Consider the following 21,484-nt stretch of genomic DNA (forward strand, 5'->3'; position numbering starts at 1 on the left):
AGACAAGAACGAGAGAGACAGGAACGAGAGAGAGAACGAGCAAGACAAGAACAAGAGAGACAAGAACGTGAGAGAGAAGAACGAGAGAGAGAACGAGCAAGACAAGAACAAGAGAGACAAGAACGTGAGAGAGAAGAACGAGAGAGAGAACGAGCAAGACAAGAACGAGAGAGACAGGAACGAGAGAGAGAACGAGCAAGACAAGAACAAGAGAGACAAGAACGTGAGAGAGAAGAACGAGAGAGAGAAGAACGAGAGAGAGAAGAACGAGAGAGAGAACTAGAGAGAGAACGGGAGAGAGAGAAGGCTAAAAGGCAACAAAAGGTACTGCAGTTTCAACACAGTGAATATACAGTCATTCATTACCAGAGTTTCACCCTCCAAAACTGAAGCACAAGGTAGTACCTCACAGAAAATCCTGTCTGATAATTCCATTAGAACGGGCACAGAGGTGGAGTTCAAATACTCAGATTACTTGAGGTAAAGTCTCACAGACACCAACAGGCTACGGCTGCCTGTGAGTGCACACTTTGAACCAAGGCCACCACAGGCCCAGCTTCAAACCTTACAAGTATCCAGATAGATTGGTCACGATCCAGCTTTGCAGGAAACTATCTTTAGATAAAACCTAAACTGTTCTTTTCTGTGTGCCAGACTGTGAACAGGCTTTTAAATGCTGTATAGTTTAACTATGAACACATAACAGGTACAGAAGAAATTTATTGGGGCGGTTTAATGACCACTTGAGCCAGCCCCAAGTGGTCATTAGAAGAACTGCATTTTTTGGCTCTTCATTAGACACATGAAATAAACACATTAACAGTTAGGTAATGAACTGGCTGTTTTTCTAGCTCCACCAGGAGGTCAACATTTGTGGCATGGCTCAGGTAATTAACATAACTGGTGCTTTTTTTATGACAAACCTGAAAAATGTCTGACTCTAGTACTGGCAAATCCAAACTACGCGTTGACTCACAGAGCTGCTGACATGACTGCTAGTATAAGGTTTTTAACCTGTATCAACTTTGAGTATTTTAACATTTTCCATTGTTCCTTTTCAAGGAAAGACAAGAAAAGATGAAAGCTGATTTACGGCAGAAAATTGATTCCCGAGACCACAAGATGGCCGAAGTCAAATCATCTGAAATAAACTGCAATGTAAAGACCGCAACATTTTTTTTAAAAAAAAGAAAATCCTTTATTTTGATATTGCTTTGACTTCTTCACTCTCCTTGTGGCTATTCAGGTTAGCTTGGATGCCGAATGGCTGGAGATCAACAGTTTCTTCTCAGAGGTGATGAAAATTGTGGAGGATGCTAAAGAGAAAGCATGTCAGGCTCTGGAGGACAGGTTGGTCCTGTGAGGCTCAGTAGAAGTTAGTCTGTCAGCATCGCTGAAGAACATTTTAACATCGCAAGGATTCTTTTTGCTCCTTTGGTGCATTATGTTTGAATAAAATGGACTCCCACGTGCCCTCTCTGTTATCTTTAGGAGACGGAAAGTGAAAAGAGAAGCACAAGATCTCACCCAGAAGCTGCAAAGAGAAATTGATGTGCTCAAAAAAGCCACTGATGAGCTAGACAACAACCCAGACTTGGAGGTGAACCCCAAGGATCTAAGATCCATCCACTGGAGCATAAATTCCCTTAAAAGAAGAAAAATTTCATTTACAACATCTGTGCATTTTCAGTGTTATTTCTGATTCATTCAAATTAATCATGCCTGCTGTAAGCTAACTTTTACCTTTGCACACATGCACAGCTTTCTCCTGTAACAGGCCTGAAAGAATCTGCTGACTGGAAAAATTTATGTGACAACACTTCACTCTCCTTCGGGACACTGCGAGGTATGACTTCAGCCATGATGAAGCAAATTGACCAGGAAATAGAAAAACTCGCATCCAAAGGTGAGTCTTTTGGTCTCTCATGACTTGTATTAATTTAACTTTAGATTTGACATACTGCAGCTTATTAAAATGTGTGTTTCCACAGACCTCAAGAGGATTTCTACATTTGCAGGTGTGTATTTAAAAATTTTTAAAGTAGTATAAAAAAAATGTTAACAGTGAGTAACAACAGGGAACAGGTGTGCATGTCACGGTTTGCAGGGCAAGCCGTGCGTAAATTATTAAAGGACCCTTTATGCAGGCAGCTCAGATGCAAGTGAGTTTATTCATCAGATGGTGATACAAACAGATACGACAAGGGTGACCATGAAAACTAACAGAAACAAACCAGAAGTGGAGATGCAGGGAGATGCAGGGAAATACACAGATGAACCAGCAACGCACACCAGAAAACACAGGGCTTATATATAAAGAGGCAATCAGGGAATGAGAAACAGGAGGAGACACAGCTGGGGAAAATTGTAGCTGATGAGACTGAGATATATAAAAACAGAATACAATAACCTGAGACACTGACCTTCAAAATAAAACAGGAATTCACACATACAAAGAAACACAGACTTTACACAGAGGGAACACACAGGTAGGGATGACTAACACTAAACTGAAGAAGAACCGAACCAAAATCAATGAGCTAGAAACCACAACCAGAATATATTACAATAATAGAAAACACAAAACGCTGGGTCAAATGACCCAGGACCATGACAGTGCGCCAGATTTTCAACATAAAAGCCCTGTTTCATTTTAAATTTTATTTAAAGGAAGAACAATATGCTTATAAAATAATAATGACATTTTCAAAATTAGACATCAATTTCATATAGTAAGTCTGAGTTTCAGAATAAAAGGCTTTGATTTCTGTTTTAAATATGTTTTTAATTTCTAGAATTGAATTTGTTGTTTTGCTAAAGTTAAGTAATTTCTAAGCACAATTTAGTATCCACTTCCCCAATCTAAGATATTATTTTCTCATGTAATTTTCTACGTTTGTTTAGAGAATAATGGCAAAGATCAGTTTAATATTATCCAGAATTTATTTATTATGTTTTACTTGTTATCCTGTTGATACCAAGACCTGGTGATATAGAGAAACCATATAACACAAGTATGTTGTTTCTGAACTGGGATGGCAACCCATCCATCTTTTTCCTAAAATTCAACAAAATGAATTTGTTGCATTTGAATATTGTGAGAATTGAAATCTGGCACAGATATTAGACAAATAACAATAAAAAAACATTAACAATAAAATAAATTAAAGCCATAGCTGGCTAAGCAGTCTTCTCTGTTACGGTGAGGTCTGGAAGGGTCAGTCTGGTTGGACTCCATAACAATACTTAGTGCCATATTTTGGTGTGATGGAGCTCTTTAACAAAAACGTTGATTAAAAAAAGGAATAAAGAGTGATTTTCATGTGTTGACCTATGTGTGATGTTTATAGATCTACTTACCATATGGTTCAATTTTTTAATTAAGTGTATTCTTTTGACTGTAGTGGACGTGAAGCTGGACCCGACTTCTGCACACTCAAGTCTTGTAATTTCTGATAATGGGAAAAAAGTGAGAAATGGTGGAAAAACAGCAAAAGATCCTGATTCTCCCCAGAGGTCTGATATGTTTGGAAGTGTCCTGGGGCTCAACAGGCTGAAATCAGGGAAATCATACTGGGAGGTGGAGGTCAGCAACAAGACCGGGTGGGATCTGGGTGTGGCCAGATGTGATGCTTATCGCAAAGGGAAATTTTCAGTGAACCCTGACAAAGGTTACTGGGTTACTGCATATCATGGAGACAAAAAATATGCAGCCCGGACAATACCGCCTGTGAACCTTTCATTTAAAGTGAAACCTCGGAAAGTCGGGGTGTATGTAGATTATGAGGAAGGTCTCGTGTCCTTTTATGATGTGATGTCTCAGTCTCACATCTACTCATTTACTGAGTGTTCATTTGGTGGTGAGATCCTCCCGTACTTCAGTCCACATCTGAAACCAGATGAGAAAAACAGTGATCCTTTGATTATCTCTGCTATGGAAAAGCAGTAGTAATCACATGCACAGGTTTTGGAGCAGTGAATGCATCACTTATAGGCATTATATACATTAAGGTGGGAATTTGATTGCCTGGGTTTCCATATTCTTTTCTTATAATAATAACATGAATCAATGAAGGTACAATAAAGGCATGGGTTTTAGAGTTTTCTTTTATGCACTATATAGCAATGCTAGCAATGCAAATGTATACATATTATGGGGATGCACTCTAAATACTGTTAATTATGATTATGTGCAAAGGGATGATTTAATAAGGAGTCTTCTCTTGTTATTGGTTGTGTTCATATAAACCAGTGTTTCCCAACCTTTTGGAGCCACAGCACATATTTCACATTAGAAAAATCACAAGATCCACCACCTATTGACACCCTGCCATATCTAGGTGTGTGTCAACATGTTAAGGTTGGCACGTTAAGCTTGTTGTTTCCAGAGCTGCACCTTTCAACAAAATCCCATATATTTTACTTGTGAGCAATTTGTTATTTCAGCCTTATATTCGTGTGTTCAGGTCAATCAGATGTTCAAATATATCTGCCAGATACGGCAGTCTTCTAATCCACTTGTCACTTGAGAGTAACTTGACATCCTTCTGATTTGTGAAAAACACTTTAAGTTCTTGATTCTTGCAGTCTTGGCAACAAGTACTTCCCGGTGCAGAAAACAATGCATTGAAATGACATTGCTCTTTCAGTCTGTTTACAAATCCTTTAGTGTGCCCAAGCATGGCAGCTGCTCCATCGGTGTAAACATGTATGCATTTTTGCAATTCAGCAACTTGTTAGCTTTAAGTACTTTATTGCTCTTATTGGTGGTTTTCCTCATTGAAGCTGCCTGCGTCTCAGTCTGTTCACGCTTGAAGTGATGGGTGTTTCGTCTGGAGATGGTGTTTAAGTTTGCTTGGAACCGTGGCACAGTTTGATTTCCCCGCGCACCAGGCGTAGCAGAATGGCCTCAGTTGGTTCTCCAGTGTATGAGAATCCAAAGGCAAGATAATGTTAACTGTATGGTCATGAGTTTACTTTTTCTTTTGCTTTCTTCCACTATTAATGCCAGGGCCATCTGGGTTGGAATTCTCTTTAGGACCCAGGTCGGATTGACTACTTTTTGTTTTCAGTTATTTAGTAATCGCTATTCCCTGCAGTGTTGTCTCACTCGCAGCATGACTTTGTACTTTTCTATTTCTTCTTCATCTTCATCTTGCTGGTGGTAAGGGCAGTACAATTAAGTGGATGTGGTGGATGAGAATGTAAATGTTCTGCCTGTCACAACACGCCACTGGCTAAGAGTACCAATCAGGTGAAATTGGATAAACTTCTATGGCACACTTGATGATTTCTAGTGGCATACTTATGTTCCGTGGTTGGGAAAAGCTGATTTTAACCACTACCTCAAGCATTTAGTCTACAAGATGCTTAATTCCACAGATCCTCCTTGTTACTCCACACATCTGTTAAACAATTTGTCTCACTGGGCATTTTAGATACTGTAAACTGAAGCTTTTTCAACTGTAGTCTACATGAGTCACTCTAAATAATCCATTTACAGCATATAAGCAATATGTTTTACATAGATATACACAAGAAACAAACACACTTCTATCTAGGGAATATTTTTTAATATTTTAACTGGGTTTGTAATGCTAAAAGAATGAAATATGTTTAAGATTTTAGTTTTATTTATTTTGTAGTTTGAATAAATCCAAACCTTATTGAAACCAGCTGTATATTGTCTCCTTTACTCTTCCTTCAGCCCTAGGAGTGCAGTGGATCATTAAAGACACATAAGGGTTACTTCACATGCATGGATCATTAGTTTGTCAGTTTGTTGGTGGGGGCAACAGCATGACCGCGGGGCCTTCAAGCAACAAATTAAAGTGAGCCTTAATCAAATCCAGGTATATATCTCCTGTCACTTACTGTTGCATTAGAGAGGGGTTTAACTCCTTGCACAGTGTGCTCTTGTGTGTGTGTGTGTGTGTGTGTGTGTGTTACATCAGCAGTTCTGGTGCAACACAAATATGACTTAATGCCAGTTGTTTTTCATGCACAACTAAACTCTTCACTGACAGTACACTGTAGCCCCACACAGCTGGTGTGTTAGCGCTGTTTTTTAAAGAAAGCTCTCATCATGTTCATCATTAGTAAAAAAATAAATAAATACATTTTACATTAGCTACATTTTTAAGTGCAATAAAAGTTAATAAGCTAGAGCACAGCCACCTGTCGTTTAGCTATGTCTGAATTCAAAAGGCTTTAGGCCACCTGATTTTTCAGATTCTTTTTTTGAGCTTGACTTTTTCTTAGAATAACAGGGAGGAACCCTACAATCTGTTTCATTTCTTCATTTCACCCATGCAAGCAAAGTTTAGAAAACACTTCCTTTGAAAGTGAGTTGGCCAGACACTTTTTAGCACTCACTAATGTTAAGAGAAAAATTTTAGACTAGTAACATTAATGTTATATTTTTCTGTGAAGGTCTGCCTTACAGTGGCATTAGCTCCACATTCTTAGTCACTGCAGTGTTGTGAGACCAATACAGAAGCTGCTGCTGAGCTCTGTCTTATTATAATTGGGTTGATGACAGGGCCAGTATGATTAATAAAAGCTGACCTAAACCAGATAAATCATGAAGCATTACAGTTGTTGGCGCCTCAGACTTAGAGATCAGAATCTGCAGGTATACTTTTTATACCAGCAGAAAGAAACTGATGTTTCAGTCGGTGGCTTTCCTCAGTGTTTCTGAGACATTTGTGATTTGACCACAGAATCAATACATTACAAGGTTTGTTTGTTTGATTATTTGTTTTAACTACACCTCAGAGTGCACCATATGCTTAGTGTTGGAAGTGGTTTCAATTGTAAGCATATCTTACATTATTAGCAAAGACTCATTACATTAATAATTATTATAAAAACTGTTATTAGCGAACGATATGCCTGAAGGGAAACTTTGAAGTATCTCGTTAAAAATGGCAAGACAACCAGAAAACCACCAGTAACAAGAAGTGGATTACGATTAGGAGCCTTTAGGTCATTTCAATTTACAGTTGTGGTTTTCAATAAATGACCAGTGAGTGAAAGGACACTGAGATAGAGTCTTAACTCAAGATGAGCTTTGAATGTTGACTGGAAATCCAAAAATCTGAAGACATCACAAAAGTCCACAAGAGCAATGGGAGCAGAGTGTAGACATAAAAAATGAGGATTAAAGAATATAATTACAACGTAAAGACGAGGCATTTGCACACACCGAGACTAATGAGAGGAAGTGGAGGCAGCTGGTTGAGGGGCAACAGGTGGCAAAGCAAGACAAAGGAAGTAAAACTAAGGACTACCAAAATAACACACGAAGTTACTAAGCACAGAGATAAAGCATATAACATGCAAACATGAGCAAACTCAGTTGGAAGGAGAATACAGTCATGTGTCAGAATATAAAAGAGACCAAAAATAACTTTTGCAGGTGTTAGGCAAGAAGATGAAGCAACACCAACAAAGAAGAAGAGAAAGAGAGAATAAGATGAGGTTTAGATGTAATTTCCCTTTCCCAAATAAATATTGTTTCATTTTTTGTGTCTGAGCACACATTTACTTTGTAGTCTTACACTTACACCTACACTTCAGGTGAAATTACTGAGTTTTACTATAGAATGATTTGTGTTGCACTTACATGTAGTACTGCAAATTCTATACAGGTAAACAACTCTACACTAAAAGGAGAAACGGGATATTTGCACACACTGGAATTTGTGACATGGAATCAGTTTGGAGATGAGAAAATGTGATTTTGAGTGTTGTTGAGTGTTTTTTGTGCTGTGTGGGGTTTTGACAAAGCGGTTCACTCTTTTCAGGTGTGTTTTGTACAGTTTTTGAAAAACTGAACTCACAGTTTCTTGAAATGTGTTTACATGTTTCGAGTAAAAGGGAACAGCTGGATTTGTCATTTAATGCTTGTAAATGTTTATAGTCCTCAAAAAGTTGGGATTATTTTTTACACTCTCGTTGTGCATTTTTAAATAAAAATAAACATGAATTATTATTATTCTTAGTTTGGTTAAATATGTCAGCACTGGTATGGCTACAATACTATTAGTTAGTGTCCTCGAGGTCTGGTACAGTAGTAATCTGAGAAAAATCAAACAGGTTCAGATGCATTTATTCATAACCTGAAATCACTCCATCTGCACTGCACTTCTTTTTGATGATGCACTTTTTTATGCTTCCTTTTTCTTTTTCTTTGCCTTTGACTGTTTTGATTCCTGTTATTTGGAGAAAGATGATTGGTTATAACTAAAAGATAAAAAGAGGAAGCAAGTAAAGGATGTTGCAGTACTTTTAACCCACCAGAGCACCAGGTGATATCAGTCCTCCACAGCAACAAGGAAAGGTAAGATGACTTTTCTGTCTCCTGGCTCATATTTTCATATACAGTTAATGATATTGAAATTTAATTTATCAGATGAAATTGTGTAATTTTGCAATCTTGTGTACTCACGTTTTTTCTTGATATAAGAGTCGTATCGAGATGTTAAAGGAATAACACAGATTAGTGGCACTCTGCACATGATCCTAGCCTACAGTAATATAAGAGTTGCCAAACACTAATGTAAAATATTGCAATGTGATGTTAAAACGTATATGATATGTTGATTTTGTTTCTGGATGCTGTTTTTTTATTTTTTATTTGAATGCACAATATTCATTATTTGAAATGAGTTTTTGAGTGTATCATTTTTAAAACATGTTAGCTAATCAGTATTGCCGTCTCTGTCTGTGTAGGTTCACGGTCATCCAGGTCAGTGCAGTGGAAGTACCTTCAATTAAAGGCAACTGGACTGCTTTAAGTTTCTTGAAGTCAAAGTCAAATGTATTTATAAAACACATATAAAAAAACAACTGTTTACAGGTGCCATAAATTTAAAATAATCAAAAAAGATAAAAGCATAGGAGGGTTAAACTAGTGAGATCATAGCAGAAAATAATTGTAATATTAAATAAAATGCAAATATTAAGTCATGTTAAACATAAATAACAGCTATAATATATTTTTTCATTTGGGTATTTTGGGACAAACATGCAACTGAAGAAGCCTCTGAGGGTGAAATATCTTCCAGTCCAAGTCCTGTTGCCTTCTTTTCAACCTCATAAGACTGTTGCCTTCTCTCTTTTTCACTGCAGGTAAAATGAGATTCATTGTCTTGATCACCATCATCGTCACCGTAGCCCTTATTGTCGGGGGCAGCAGCATGACCGCACGGGCTTTATCACCGTGTCAGGAAAAAAGTCCAGAAAGTCATCATGAAGAATTTGTAAGCAGACACATCCTTCAAGAGGAATTTGACAGAAATTCCCTAGATGCTTGGAAAAGGTAAATCAAAAGTACATAATTCAAAAAAGTTTAGTTTTATTTTGTGCAGTACGAAACAACCTTTAAAGTAAAAGCTTACAGGCTCCAGAGGGTTACGTGCTGCTACACCACACGGTGCTGTTTTATGAGCATCTTCATGTGATGTCATTAAACTCAGCATTTTATGTGTGTGAAAACTAGAAGGTTTAAAGTAATAATGTAATAATGTTGTGGAGGAATTGTGTTACAAATAAGCAAACAGATTTCTGTATCCTGCTCAGGGCTCTAGACTAACTTTTTGACATGGGCGCACCGGTACGCCTAACTTTAAAAATTTAGGCGTACCGGCACAAAAGTTAGGCGCACTCAAATTTTTCAACCGCATCGCTTATCACCGCAGTTTTACATGTGCACTTTCTTTGGGGGGGGAAGTCCATACAGACAATATTGATTTCTAAATGATGAACTAACAAACTTGTGCTTAAAGTGCTTTGTCAATATTGTAGAAAATGTTAAACTTAATCATCATCTTGGCTCCTCTGACGACCTGTTTGCTGCTGCCTGCTGCTGAAAGGTAGTGGGGAGAGGGGACACTTGGGCAGTGCATTTATTGCAGCATGTAATGTGTTTTCTGGATACACTGCTGTTTTTTCAGCATTCAAAGATTGATGGCACCGTGTCAGAGCTGGCTATGAATTTCAGACGGATCAGGCCTTAACTTAACACAAAAGTTATCAATAGTTCTTTTCATCTTTTCTTATTACCCACAGCTACATCCACTTCTGTCGGGCCTAGGCTGCTCACTAGGGCTGGGTATCATCACTGATTTCTATAATCCATTCGATTCCGGTTCTCAAAGTCCTGATTCGATTCAATTTAGCCTCAGACAGTCAGAAATATTATAATTCTGATCATTTATCAGCACTGATACACATGAGACTTCATCAGAATTGTGAACATCACAGCAGATGCCTTTGTGTCAAAGTAACTGAGAATAAAACACAGAAAAACATGAAGGAGATTTTTCTCACCTGAGTTTTTATAGCAGATAACCTTAAAAATATTCTGCAATATTCTGCAATTTTGTATAATTTTAAGAAGTTTAAATTTCTTCAGTATTGAACAGCAGAAATTAGGCTTTCTTGTCCGAGGTCATTTAAGTGAAAAAAGAAAAAGAAAAAGACAGCGGCCGACAGCGCTGTAAACAACGGTAGACTGGTGGGTAATAAGCAAATGAATAATGCAGAAAACAGAGATTTGAGACGGGAAACTGTTCTTGAAGTACAGAGAGAGAGAGAGAGAGAGAGAGAGAGCTGTGCATGAAGTGGGATTTTTATCGTGGTGGAAGCAAAACAGCAAAAGTCAGAGGGAATTCATGACGACATTGATCAAATGTGAAGCGTAGTTTGCTGCTTCTTTTGCTGCTGGCTCGGCGAATTTTGGTTGGAGAGACAAAACCTGCAGCTTAGAATCAGCGCAAAAAAGACGGAAAAACAACGCGGACCCGACGCATCAGAATCGCTAAGCTCCGACAGCGTGTCCGTGTTCGGGCCGTGGGGTGAGAAAGCCGAGAAAGACAAAGCTGATTCTGATAGGTCGGGTCCGCTCTGTGTTTACGTCTTTGTGTGGAATCCGTTAATGAATTGATATCGCTTTATTCAAGCTACTCACCTCTCTCTTCCACCTGCACTTTCAACTGGACGACAGCCAATCAGAGAGGTCCCGCCCCTGACTATCTCTGATTGGTTTAGTCCACGATAGGGGCATAATGTGTGTCTGTTGTTGACCACACGGAGAGTTGCAGAGATTTTTTTTTTTTTTTTGTTACCCGAAAATATTTGGTCGCAATTTTTTTTTAGTCGCACCACTGAAAAATTTGGTCGCATTTGCGACCAAATTGGTCGCACTCTAGAGCCCTGCTGCTCCACATCGAGGCTTTGTGTTTATCAGTGCATATTGTTACCTATTAGAGGAATTGTAACACTGGGAATATTAGAAAATATTGAAAACTAAGCAGAAGTTGTTTTAGCAAGCTGAAAACTGGCATAATATCCATGATGTAATAATATGTACCATAGATGGTCAGCTTTTGTTTTTATGGGCCGATGTTTTGTTTTGTTTTTTCTAATGGTATAAACAATGACATGAAGTGGATTGGACAGATGCTGGCAGATTTGTAAAAGTAACTCAGTTGTTGATGGTTAACAGTTTCTATCTTTAGGCCCCTTTTGAGAGATCTTACTGTCATGCTATCGTCAGTCTCTGATATTAGTTTTTGCAGTTAAAGCAGACTGCCAGAGACTGATATGATTACCTGCAACAATTTGTGCACTATTGAAGTTGAACTCTTAGTACCGTAGGCAGCACGGTGGCACGGTGGTTAGCACTGTTGCCGCACAGCAAGAAGGTCCTGAGTTCAATTCCACCATCAGGCCGGGGTCTTTCTGTGTGGAGTTTGCATGTTCTCCCCATGTTTGCGTGGGTACTCCGGCTTCCTCCCACCATCCAAAGACATGCAGCTTGTGGGGATAGGTTAATTGGATAATACAAATTGCCACTAGGTGTAAATGTGCGAGTGAATGTGAGTGCGAATGGTTGTCTGTCCCTGTGTGTTAGCCCTGCGACAGACTGGTGACCTGTCCAGGGCGTACCCCACCTCTCGCCCTATGAAAGCCAAGTTTAGGTTTAGTTTATTTTCGTTGTGCTAACTTTTTACAGGTTACAATAACTCGTACTGCATACTAGCTAGCATGATGGAGTTTCTGTACTGCTGGACGAGTGCAATGATGTTACTGATGTTGAACTTTATTTTATTCACAAGGTTAGTTATTAGTTATTCTGTAAAAAACGGAATCGTCATGTCTTCAGAGAAAATATAAATGTTACTTCTCTCATTCTCTCTCCTCCCTCTCCTGTTGCTACTTCAATCATGAAACTGATCAATGATCAGGCGATCGGCTTTTCTGTCGCAAGTCCCGTCTCTCTTGTTTGTTTATCGCCCACTTTGCGCCAGAAACCGGCAAATAAACAACAGCAGCACATTTAAGCTTGATGAGCTGTTGTTAGAATTTATTTAATTTAACATTACTTTTTAATATCAGCTGATGTTTGCTGGAGCCACAGCTGTAAAAGCTGCTGGTCATGATGTCGGTTTGTATATGTGGTGAGAGGGAAACATGAAGATGAAACCAGGAGATGTCCTTACTGAATCATCAGAGCTGAACAGGTGATGGAGAAACAGGTTTACCTTTTAGGTGACATGAATGAGTTGAAGGGAAGTTATGAACTGTTTCTGAGAGACAAATAACACCAGGATCCTTTTCTACGTAGCTGACAGCTGGTAACTGTGCAAACTTTTGCCAGGGGGCCAGGTAGGGCATTAACAGAGAAAGGGGGGCACAAAGAAATACTTTTCTTTCTTATTCTCGTTTAAAATGTCTAGCAACCAAAGTAGTCATGTGATGTCAAATGTATAGAAATCTACTTATTGTACATCAGAAAGTCATTTAAGTTTTACTCTTTCGCACCTGTCTTTCTGTCTCCTTTCACTTTGTAAAGGTTGCCATAATAGAAAACATGTTTTGCCCTGTCATGCTGTTTATAAATGTGGTAAACTAGTAGTTTATGAAAATATAACTAAATCTGACCTTTATTATTTATTATATTCAGTAATGATCATGTCTCACCTCTAGTCTTCGCTACCTTAATTTCAGGTTTCCATCATGTGTTGTAGATAGTTCAGGAGGTTAACCCGACCAAGCAGTCTTTTGGTTTCTGCTAAGTACTGTTTCAAATACCAGAATAGGGAGGATGGTGTAGGTTGAAGTTTATTCGACTGACACAAATATACGAACAAGACAGTGTACATCACTGTCACAGCAGTGTTTGTTTTCATTCAAAGGCTTTATGATTTTCCCTATAATACCTGGTGGGCCAGTCTCTAGTCAAAATGCCCGGGCCGATTTTTTGTCCCAGTCCAGCCCTGATATGTACTGAAATATTGATCTATTAATGCAGGTATTTGAAAAAAGAACACCTCTGGTGCAGAACTACAGTGCAGTCGTTCCTCAATAAAAGTGATCTGGAGAACGTGAACAGAATCTGCAGCAGAGACGGTCGACGCTTAAGCAAGACGGATAACTATGCAGGGAACTTGTGCATAAGCAACTCGGAGATGCTGATATATGACATCGCATCCAGGAAAAGGAACAAAGACTGTAAAATTAAAATTGGTGCAAGGAAAAGGGTTGTGATTGTGGCATGCAACAAGGTTGGAAACCAATGTCTCCCTGTTCATTTTCAGAAATATGAACACCAAAAAGCAAGCAATATACCCTGCAGTCCTGCAAGGAATTTCAGTATTGTGGTAGAATAGCTTTCCATGGATTAATTTCTTTATTCATCAACTTTGGATTGTGTTAGTGCTTTAACCCTTTATTTACCAAGTAGCAACTTATTTGGTAATTTTGGCTGTAAAGGGGTCTGAAATCATACTATATGTGAATGCTTTTGCCATTTTCTTTTCAGAATAACCTCAGCTTTCAATATCTGGCAGTCATTCTACATCACTGTATTGTTATGGCAATGCAACAACAGTTTTAAGTGGGAAAAAAATAAATTAAAAAAGGATCAGATTTATAGTTAAGTGAAAACTGATTTTCAACATGAACAAAATGTAACACAACATCAAGTTTAAATATGAACTATACTAAATACAGTGTATAAAAAAGTGTTTAAACCTAGATCACTTCTCTCTAGCTCAAAGAGTTACAGTAGTACGAAGCTCATGTGGTAAATTCTAGCCAGAGTTGAGTTTTCTTTCTGTGTTCAGAAAGCATTAGCTTGTGAACGCTTTGTGCTACCATAATGCACTAAATATCCCCATAAAGCTCAGCTTCTCTTCTTTTTGAAACCATTCACATTTTTTCTCTAGCATAAACGATGACACAATTACAGTCATTTAAATAGTGCTTGGAAAATGGGGCCGTCAGCTGGCTAATGGTGAATAAAGGGTTAATGAATTTTGCTTTAGTTTTCTTTTTGATCCATTATTGAAATAAGAATCATAAAGAGTTTGATAACAAATGCAGCATCCAAATTTCTAATATTTAATCTGTGTAAGAAACATCTGTTTAATGATTACTTCTAACTAGTTGTATAATATTTGGATTTTAGCAGTACTTAGTTTGTAGTTGTGTTTTTGACAGTAAGACCACTCTCACTTGTATCTTTCAAAATAAGAACTGATGTTTTTGTATTTGTATCCACAAGAACAGAATGGTGTAACGTTGTTCCTGTGCATTAAATAAAGTAGTGTAGCATAGCAACACAATCTTGATTTTGGTTTGCTACAATAAAGAAAATATACTTGAAATGTGTATAAGTTTCTGCGTTTGCTTCAAAACCTTAAAACCACATGAAAAAACCTTCCAGTCAAGCAAACAAACAACCGGTCAAACTTAATTTACATCCATATTTGTTCATAATCACAAAACTCTACTTTAGTGGCAATAAGTAGTTGAAAAAAACATAGTTACAATCTCCTCTCGTATGTTTAAGTCATAAAAGTCATAAAGTGTTTTATGTTATTGGGCATTTGTGTGGACGACTTCATGATAAGCAAAGACCAGCTGGTGTCTGCTGCGCTTCCTATTTTTCTGCATTATGATTCACCCACAGTGACCCAGATTTTGAATGTCACACATATAGTACAAGAATGTACTTCTTCAAATACACAGATAAAACTTGGGATGTTGGCCGCAGTCAACTTGTGTGAGGAAACAGTCACATGTTTCCCTTCACAATAATTTACTGGTAATGAATGAATAAGAAAGTTGTTTTGTTTTGTTTTTTGTTGCTCGCTCTCGGGCACCCTCCCTGGGCAACCCTATCCCAGGCAAAAGCCCCCAGACAACATGGCTTCTAAGATCCCTGGGACATACAAACCCCTCCACCACAATAACATATCAATTGGTGAAGAGGTCTTGTCATGTCTGCAAAATTGTTCCAAAATGAAAGTTGTCCCAAGCATGAGATGTGACCTCGATGTCAGCTTGATATTTCTCTTGAAGTCACCTGGACGTCTTTGTTAGACTTGTTTAGCAAAACAAGCCTTATGTTAAGAAATGACTTATATTATCTTTATATCAAGCACTGCAATATGAAATACAAAATTTTCAATTGAACGAATACCAAGAAAAAAAGTCAAAATCATCACCTTCTCCTCTGAATCCCACTTTTCTTTCTACCAACTACACATCCAAGCCCTTGCCTCACGGTGTTGGTAATGCTGTGCTCTGTGACCAGACTTCAATACCTCAGGAGCATCGTGATAACATGATCATTGTTGAGCCGGAAAATCTTGCCTTGATTTTGGACTAGTTTTATTGTGGTTTTTTTTTATCTGGGAAAAGATTATTAGTCTTAATTAAAATACTAACTGAGGAAGACAGAAAATCTTAGCGCAGAAATTCTAACAGACTACAGCACCTGTATCTGTTCATCCGTCTCTGTCTCTCTAACTCCCTGTTCATTTTCAAAAATATGAGAACCAAACCCCAAGCAATGTACCCTACAGTCCTGCAAATATTTTCAGTATTGTGGTAGAAAAGCTTTCCACAGCCAGACTAATGATTTGTTTCAGAGTTTTGATAAACCAGCAGAACCAGCATCAAGACACATCGCATCCCAGTACTGGTGAACTACATATGTAAACCCACATTGGTATGCCTATAATACAGTTAGTTAGTCTCCTCGAGGTCTGGTACAGTAGTAATGTGAGAAAAATCAAACATGTTCAGTTTCATATACTCATAACCTGAAATCAGTCCATTTCCACTGCAGTTCTTTTTGATGATGCACTGTTTTTGCTTCCTTTTCTTTGCCTTTCGACTGTTTTGATTCCTGTTATTTGGAGAACTGTGATGAGTTATGACTAAAAGATAAAAAGAGGAAGTGGGTAAAGACTGCTGCAGTAATTCTAACACACTAGAGCAACAGGATTATCAGTTCTCCACAGCACAACAACAAAGAAAGGTAAGATGACTAATGTGTCCTGGCTCATGCTTTCATGTATAATTGATCATGTTTAAATTACATTTATCAGATGAAATTCTGTAATTTTGCACACATACTTCTTTTTTTTTTCTTGATTTGGTTGGTTGTGAAACAGTCTAATGTTAGGGAAGTCCTGATTTGAACACGAAGTTTGTTCCACAGTTTAGGAGCAGTTACAAAAAAGGCCTCTGCACTCCTCTGTGCTTTAATCTGGACCTCGGGAAAGCTAGGAGCATTTGGTCCGCAGACCTCATTGACCTTGCAGCACTGTACCAGTTCAAAAGATCAGAAAGGAGAGAGTGTGCTAATACAACAATAATAATAATAATAATAATAATAATCATCATCATCATCATAATAATATTAATATCAGAAAATCATAAAGTTAGTGCGAAAACTGACTGGCAGTCAGTGTAAGGATGTTAGTATGGAACATATGTAGTCTCACTTGGATGTGTTCAGTTAGTAACCATGCTGCAGCGTTTTGGACCAGCTGCAGTCAGCTAACCAATGACAGACTGACACCTGAATAAAGACTATTACAAAAGTAAAGGGGGGTGTCCATTTGAGAAGGTTGTTGACCCACTTTTAATCATGTGCATCACCACATGAGCCACTGTGAGACCTTGTCTCACCCTATCATGGAACAAACATGTAACTGAAGAAGCCTCTCAAGTGAGGTGAAACATCTTCCAAGTCCTGTTGCCTTCTTTTCAACCTCATAAGACTGTTGCCTTCTCTCTTTTCACTGCAGATAAAATGAGATTCATTGTCTTGATCACCATCATTGTCACTGTAGCCCTTATTGGTGGGGGCAGTAGCATGATTGGAGAGCCTTCATCACCGTGTCAGGACAAAAGCCCCAAAAGTCATTATAAAGAATTTCTCAGCAGACACATCCTTCAAGAGGAATTTGACAGAAATTCCCTAGATGCTTGGAAAAAGGTAAATCAAAAGTACATAATTCAAAAAAAGTTTAGTTTTATTGTGTGCAGTACGAAACAACCTTTAAAGTAAAAGCTTACAGGCTCCAGAGGGTTACGTGCTGCTACACCACGCGGTGCTGTTTTATGAGCATCTTCATGTGATGTCATTAAACTCAGCATTTTATGTGTGTGAAAACTAGAAGGTTTAAAGTAATAATGTTGTGGAGGAATTGTGTTACAAATAAGCGAACAGATTTCTGTATCCTGCTCCACATCGAGGCTTAGTGTTTATCACTGCATATTGTTACCTATTAGAGGAATTGTAACACTGGGAACATTAGAAAATATTGAAAACTAAGCAGAAGTTGTTTTAACAAGCTGAAAACTGGCATAATATCCATGATGTAATAATACGTACTGAAATATTGATCTATTAATGCAGGTATTTGAAAAAAGAACACCTCTGGTGCAGAACTACAGTGCAGTCGTTCCTCAATAAAAGTGATCTGGAGAACGTGATCAGAATCTGCAGCAGAGACGGTCGACGCTTAAGCAAGACGGATAACTATGCAGGGAACTTGTGCATAAGCAACTCAGAGATGCTGATATATGAAGTCATATCCACAAAAAGCAACAACGATTGTAAAATTACAGTTGGTCCAACTAAAAGGGTTGTGATTGTGGCATGCAACAAGGTTGGAAACCAATGCCTCCCTGTTCATTTTCAGAAATATGAACACCAAAGAGCAAGCAATATACCCTGCAGTCCTGCAAGGAATTTCAGTATTGTGGAAGAATAGCTTTCCACAGTCAGACCAATGATTCTGTGACAAACTTTGTTTGTTGCTATACTGATGATTAAAATTTCATGATGAGTTAAGATTAATTTCTAAATTCAGTGACTTTGGATGGTGTTAGTGCTAATTATGAATTTAGTTTTCTTTTTGATCCATTATTAAAATAAGAATCATACAGAGTTCAATAACAAATGCTGCATCCACATTTCTAATATTTAATCTATGAAAGAAACATCTGATTGATGAGCACTTCTAACTAGCTGTATAATATTTGGATTTTGGAACTACTTGGTTTGTACTTGTGTTTTTGACTGTATGACCACTCTCACTTGTATCTTTCACAAGAAAAACTGAGGGATTTTTTATTTGTATCCTCGAAACAGAATTGTGTAACTTTTGAGTTCCCTTTCTTCCTGTTTCTTAAAGAAAGAAGTGTAACAGGAAACGGTCTATTTGCTGTTAGACATACGCAAGCAAATGTTTGTGGTCACTATGTCCTCAGCCAATTTATTTTTAATTTGTAAATTCTTGATTTTGGTTTGTGAAAATTGAAAAATATACATGAGGTGTATTTAAGTTTCAGTGTTTGTCAGTTAAATAAGTTAGCACAACCAGGCGAGACCAGGCCTTGGCTCATATGTTTTGAGGCCGGGGATTTGACATTACTGAGAATCAGTTTCAGTTTTAAATGCTGTTTCTTGCTATAGCTACTCTGACCGTCCTCTGAACTTCCTTTTTTTTTTTTTTTTTTTTATTAAATTTTAGGCACGTATTCTTCTCTTGGTAAAATGTTCATCAGCTGTTCTGACTTTCCAGCTTTCATCTCAATTAAATATAAAACCTTCATTACCATTACATTACCAGGAACTTATGATATCCTTACAGTTACTCAAATAAACATATCAGAAACTTGTGTAATCTAGTGTGGTGCAGTGTTGCTTTTTTCTGTCCACTAATGCTCATTAAAAGCTATGGTTATCTTTGAATGTAAAGAGGAAGGAAAATGCAGTTAAAATTTTTGTCGCATTTTTGCACAAGACACAGTAGCAGTGAGATGAGATCAGTATCATGTTCTTGACTGGCTAAACATAAAATACAGAAGTATATTCAACACATAGAGGAAGTGTTACTTTTAAGTTAACCCTACCATCTCACATTTTTACATGGGAAATGGTTGATGAAACATTCACACACAAAAGCTTTAAAACCTTAAAACCACATAAAAAAAACCCTTCCAGTCAAGCAAACAAACAACCGGTCAAGCTGTAACTTACATCCATATTTGCCCATAATCACAAAACCCTGCTTTAGTGTCAATAAGTACTTGACAAAAGCTTTGAGTCATAAAAGTCACAAGTGTTTTATGTTATTGAACATTTGCGTGAACTATCAAAGTCACAATCACAATCAGAATACTTTAATTATGTGGGTTACAGTTGCTCCAAGAAATAACAGTAACACACTAAACTAATTAAATAATTTATTGCAAAGTCGAAAATGTTAAGAAATAGCTCTAATATATACAAATAGCACCGTTTAAATATCAAAAATATTATAGAGGTGAAATATATATGATAGATTTTTAACTCTAATGATGACTGTTGATTTTGTGATTTTGTTAAATGTTGTCATTGTTGTGCTTAAGATTGTAAACTTTGTTTTAAAGTGCATGATTAAAGATATTCTTCTGTTTCTATATTCCTCCCCTCCATACAGGACGGTGGGGGAGGTTATAGCTATAGTGTTCAACTGCAGGCACATTCCATGTAAAGACTCTGGTTTCCTTATTTGATAAGGAATGTTTACTTCCAGCCATAGGGGCATGCCTATGCTTTTGGTTTACCATTAAAGTGAAGCCATATACGGGTGAGGGGAGATGACCTTTGGATAACTAGGAAATGTGGTTAAACAGTTGTAAGCATATATTGTGTGGCAGGAAGTCACGTATACAGAGAAACAAACACACATGCACACATGCATACACACACATAGACACATACACATTCACTCGCATGCTTGCACGTGCATGCACACACCTTAGTTTTTATGACACACCACCGGGGTTTTACAGTTGGGGGTTGTGTAATAGGTTCATGGAATAAAAGCTGTGAGGGGAGACTGGGTTTTTTGGAGTTGGCTACAGGTGTGTTTTTGTCAGTTCTGTGAGTGCAATCTCCCCTTGCAAGTAGAAGGTACGAGTGGCTCTTGTGTTCTGTTTGCAGTCTCCCGCGGTCTGATTCCAGCAGGGTCGCATGTTTAGACCCAACCATGACCCTTCTAATGTTTTAGTGCTCCCGTTACCATGGTAACCATCTCTTGTCCTATGGTCTGAGCTGTAGAGTTAAAGAAGGGGCATACCATAACAGCAGATTTATGATCAAGGCCACGTTCCTGTGAGGAGGATGTGAGGAAGTGTTATGTCTCTTAGCTTATTAAGCTTGTAACCCTCCATGCCTTTTTTGAACAATTATCATCATGACAAATATCAACACGTGTAGTATCCACAGAAATCTCAGCTAAATACTAATATAAACCATTTCTACAACCACCAAACACAGCAAAAACAAGTGATGATTAAATGTGCAAAATTACGAAAATGCAGACTACACTCTTAAGTACTGTTACAACGAAACAAGAAAATGGCCCCCACTCATGCACCACCCAAGAAACAGCAAAACAGAAGAGTTTTGACAGCAGGAGTAACTGAAGGAGGCTGCCTGCTTGTTGACACATGCGCACAAGCAACTACCTCATGATAAGCAAAGGCTAGCTAGTGCTCTGTGTGCTTCCTATTTTTTTGTGTTATGCTTCACCCACAGTGACCCAGATAGCAAATTTCACACGTACACTACAAGATTGCACTTCTTCATATACACAAATAGCACTGATCATTTTCTGACACCCAATTTGTATCAGGAAACGGCCCCATGTTTCCCTGCACACTAATTTACTGGTAATGAAAAATAAGAAAGATCTGAAATAATTCATCTGGGGTTTTTTTTTTTCTTTTGTTTTTTAGGTTTTCTTGTCGCCTTATCGGGGCTGTTCTGTCTGTTTGCTTTTCCAAGACAGTGATATTACAGTCTACATCGAGTTGTAATATGTTGTTTTTCCGGAAACAACATAGTACCAGAAAACTGTATCAGCATTATGGCTTTTTAGTCATTTGTATAAAATAAAGCTATAATAACTATATGTGTGGATAACATGCATGATAACAACTAATTTCACACTTACAATGTGTTCTCACTAGACTGAACTCTTTTTTTACACAAATAGCATTCACACTATTGGGTGCTGTCAGTTTTGTCAAGACGTAGTCACGTGTTTGCTTACTTCACACTTAGTTACTGATAATGATCATCACCACATGCTATATACAGAGTGGTAAGACTGCAGAA

General features: G+C 37.9%; 1 protein-coding gene across 1 annotated transcript; it reads left to right on the top strand.

Annotated features, from left to right (window-relative positions):
- Nucleotides 1-132: 132 nt before the first annotated feature.
- On the top strand, nt 133-17,249 carry LOC102079471 (E3 ubiquitin-protein ligase TRIM21; the record flags this gene model as incomplete). Its single annotated transcript, XM_005459242.4, has 9 exons — nt 133-324; nt 1,063-1,158; nt 1,247-1,350; nt 1,492-1,600; nt 1,762-1,906; nt 1,992-2,018; nt 3,405-5,852; nt 16,221-16,339; nt 17,115-17,249. Coding segments are annotated over 7 exons (1,218 nt in total), but the record flags the coding sequence as incomplete, so codon positions are not given.
- Nucleotides 17,250-21,484: the final 4,235 nt, after the last annotated feature.

The sequence above is a fragment of the Oreochromis niloticus genome, linkage group LG3, assembly GCF_001858045.2.
Source record: "Oreochromis niloticus isolate F11D_XX linkage group LG3, O_niloticus_UMD_NMBU, whole genome shotgun sequence".
NCBI classification, from domain to species: domain Eukaryota; kingdom Metazoa; phylum Chordata; class Actinopteri; order Cichliformes; family Cichlidae; genus Oreochromis; species Oreochromis niloticus.